General features: G+C 46.1%; 1 protein-coding gene across 1 annotated transcript in view; it reads left to right on the top strand.

Annotated features, from left to right (window-relative positions):
* The window catches only part of LOC106811936 (poly [ADP-ribose] polymerase 2-like), an 18,037-nt gene that overhangs the window by 7,656 nt on the left and 6,718 nt on the right, over positions 1 to 3,663 (top strand). Inside the window, exons 4-10 of the mRNA XM_014815680.1 lie at positions 106 to 247; positions 636 to 703; positions 1,071 to 1,157; positions 1,389 to 1,504; positions 1,888 to 2,102; positions 2,775 to 3,013; positions 3,293 to 3,348. Of these exons, the coding sequence (XP_014671166.1) occupies positions 106 to 247; positions 636 to 703; positions 1,071 to 1,157; positions 1,389 to 1,504; positions 1,888 to 2,102; positions 2,775 to 3,013; positions 3,293 to 3,348 (923 nt within the window). The remainder of the gene's footprint in view (positions 1 to 105; positions 248 to 635; positions 704 to 1,070; positions 1,158 to 1,388; positions 1,505 to 1,887; positions 2,103 to 2,774; positions 3,014 to 3,292; positions 3,349 to 3,663) is intronic.

Genomic DNA, 3,663 nt, shown 5'->3' on the forward strand with positions numbered 1-3,663 from the left:
AGTGCGTACCTATAAATGTATACGTACCTGTAGCATGTATACCTGTATATGTATACGTACGCACCTGTAGCCTGTACCTGTAGCCGCCGCGTGTGTTCGATGCAGGTAAGCTGACGAAGGATCAGATCAAGGCCGGCTACCAGGCGCTGAAGAACGTCGACAAGCTCATCCGCAAGGGTCAGACGACGGGGTCGGCGATCGTGCAGGCCTGCAACGACTTCTACACGAGGATACCTCACGACTTTGGGTGGGTATCTGTTGTAGACGCAGCAGGGGTGGGTATCTGCATAGGTGTTAACAGTGTCTGTCTGTAGACGGATTTCCATCTTGAGAAAAATTCGGAAACATTTTTTTTTAGAATTTAAAAAAAAGGTGAATTGCATCTAATGATCTTAGCATGTATGCTTGTTACATGTTCTTGTATAATAGTGTTTTGTCTAGATCTTATCAGGTAATGTCACCAAAAGTGTTTTATGTTGCACAGAATCCATAGCTTCGAGGGGGATGCCCCCTCCCCCCGATCCCCTGTATATAATCTGATCTGTTGATGTGGCAGGGGTGGGTGTAGTTCTCTCCCTACTCTCGTCATTACCCCCTACGCTGCGTACATGTGCATGTTGTTACTGCTGCTGCAGGATGCGACAGCCTCCGATCATCCGAACCCAGGAGATCCTCAAGGCAAAGTTGAGTCTACTTGAGGTGAGTGAGACATGGATGCATCCAGTCAGCATCTCCTTCCACCAAATCGCTCACCTGTGACAACAGTTGTTGTAGTGATAATCGTCGTGGAGATGGTCGTCTGTCTCAATGATAGTCGTGATCGTCATCGTGATAAGAATTGTTGTGGTGATCGTCATCGTGATAATAATTGTTGTAGTGATAGTCATATTGATATATATCTAACTTCATTCGTTCGCACATCGTCGCTACGTACGAAGGCATGCAGGAAAGAAAACCATTAGACTTAGAGGTGATTGTATTCAGACCATATACATCCAGTCTCAGCATGACGTCTTGATGTCACCTATACCATACCATATTGCATCCGTTAATTTCTCATGCACCCACAGATCCGCCCGTACCTAAGAAGGCGAAATCATCAAAGATGGCCGACAGAGTGAAGAAGGAGGAAGCGGGAGATGTGGAAGAGAGTAAACGTGAGTGCATCTAACAACGTGGGGGTGGTGGGCTAATATATAACAATTTATACAATAATATATATATATATAATAATAATAATAATAATAATATAATTATACATAATAATATATAATAATATTATAATATAGTAAATAATAATATATTGTAAAAGTATATACCTGTGCGTGCGGCGACGGCGGGGTGTTTTTGCGGAGTGGTCAGCGATTCGTCCGGGTTTCTTTCTGCAGTCAAAACTGTGGTGATTAAAGGCAAGGCGCCGATGGATGCTGAGTGTACGGAGAAGCTTGGCAAGGCCCACGTTTACTACGAGAGCAACGACGTCTATGATGCCATGCTCAACCAGGTGCGAGACCAACACTCGCCTAGTTACCCACCTAGTTATAAACTTATAACCTACGAGTTACTTACTTAACAGTTACTTACTGTCGATCATGGCCTTTATGGACAGGTGGCCGTTCTATAGAAGTGATCTCACTAACGCAGGTACTCGTCATACTAACTTGTCACACTGGCATCCATCCTCGCACGCAAACCACAGTCAAACTGCGTATAACAACCAGCCACTCGAGGGTGACAGCGAACATCTATGTATTCAAAAGTTTTCGTGTGTTCGAACGTTTTCGTGTGTTCCAACGTTCTCGTGTGTGTTGAACGTTCTCAGGTGTGCCAAGGTTCTCGTGTGCTCCAACGTTCCCACCTGTTCGAACCTTCTCGTGTTGTTCGCAGACCAACCTGCAGGCAAACAACAACAAGTACTACCTGATGCAGCTGCTGGAGGATGACTCGCAGCGATCGTACAGCGTCTGGTTCCGCTGGGGACGAGTCGGCAAGAAGGGCCAGAGCGCGCTCGTGCCGTGCGGCCCCGACCTTCGCGAAGCCAAGGACGTGTTCACGCGCAAGTTCACCGACAAGACGAAGAACGAGTGGTCGGAACGACGCAGGTGCGTAGTCATCATTGTTGATGTGTTCTGCGAGCGCGGAGGCGTTCCTGCCAGAAAACGTTCACGTTTGTTTTTTTGTTTTTTTTTCTCGGCCATTTTTACTTTTTGCGTTTGTTGGAACGTTATTCGATCGCGTGCGTGGCGGATGACGGCGGGTTGCGGCGGTCGACGTCGGGCTTGGTTGGACGTTTCCGTGGTCGTCGTACGGTCGGCTCATTGTCGACCTTCGACTTGCGTTTGTAAACCTTACCTTCTCCTCACACCACGCTGACCATTTTTCCCTTACTGCCCGCTCATTTCTGATAATGTTTGATCATCCCACTCAACCTTCATTGCCTCACTCATCCTGGTTATCCGATTTATTCATGATCATCCTTGATTGCCTGACTGATCCTGTTTATCCCATTTATTCCTGATCATCTTTGATTACTTCGCTCATCCGTGGTTGCCTTGCGCATCCTAGTTATACCATTTATTTTTTATTATTATTTACCATTTATTATTTATTACCATTTTTTATTACCATTACCATTTATTATTATTACCATTTATACCATTTATTATTATAATTTCTTCCTGATCATCTTTGATCACCCGACTCAACCTTCATTGCCTCACTCATCCTGGCCATCCTGTTTATTCCTGATCATCCCTCTCATCCTGTTTTCACAGCTTCGTCAAGGTCGCCGGCAAGTACGACCTCCTCAAGATGGACTACTCGTCTGGCAGCGTCGAGAAAGAAGCGGAGTCTGCGGCGGCGAAGCGCAAGGGGGCGCCACCGCGCAAGGAGGTGGCGTCGCGGCTGGACGAGAAGCTGCGAGTGCTCGTCGAGCTCATCTGCGACGTGCGAGCGATGGCACAGACGGACACGCGCTCGCAGGAGACGCACGCGATACACCGAGTCAAGTCAGGTGACTAGCCTCCGATAGATTCGCGAAACCTGTGTGTAAGGGTCGCTCTTAACAATCACCTGTGTGTAAGGGTCGCTCTCAACAATCACTTGTGCGAAACGCTAAAGGTATTTTGTGTTTTTAAAAGTAAGTGACAGTGTTTAAAACGTTAGAAGTATTGAAAGTTCATTCTATAGACGCTGTTTCTCTGTATAGCTGTCACTCAGAAGGAACGTCAGAAGTGTCCTTTATAGGCAGGTGTTCATTCTATAGACGTTTCTCTGTATAGCTGTCATTCAGAAGGAACGTCAGAAGTGTCCTTTATAGGCAGGTGTTCATTCTATAGACGTTTCTCTGTATAGCTGTCACTCAGAAGGAACGTCAGAAGTGTCCTTTATAGGCAGGTGTTCATTCTATAGACGTTTCTCTGTATAGCTGTCACTCAGAAGGAACGTCAGAAGTGTCCTTTATAGGCAGGTGTTCATTCTATAGACGCTTCTCTGTATAGCTGTCACTCAGAAGGAACGTCAGAAGTGTCCTTTATAGGCAGGTGTTCATTCTATAGACGTTTCTCTGTATAGCTGTCACTCAGAAGGAACGTCAGAAGTGTCCTTTATAGGCAGGTGTTCATTCTATAGACGTTTCTCTGTATAGCTGTCACTCAGAAGGAA

The sequence above is a fragment of the Priapulus caudatus genome, unplaced genomic scaffold (genome assembly GCF_000485595.1).
Source record: "Priapulus caudatus unplaced genomic scaffold, Priapulus_caudatus-5.0.1 Scaffold593, whole genome shotgun sequence".
Classification (NCBI taxonomy): Eukaryota; Metazoa; Priapulida; class Priapulimorpha; order Priapulimorphida; family Priapulidae; genus Priapulus; species Priapulus caudatus.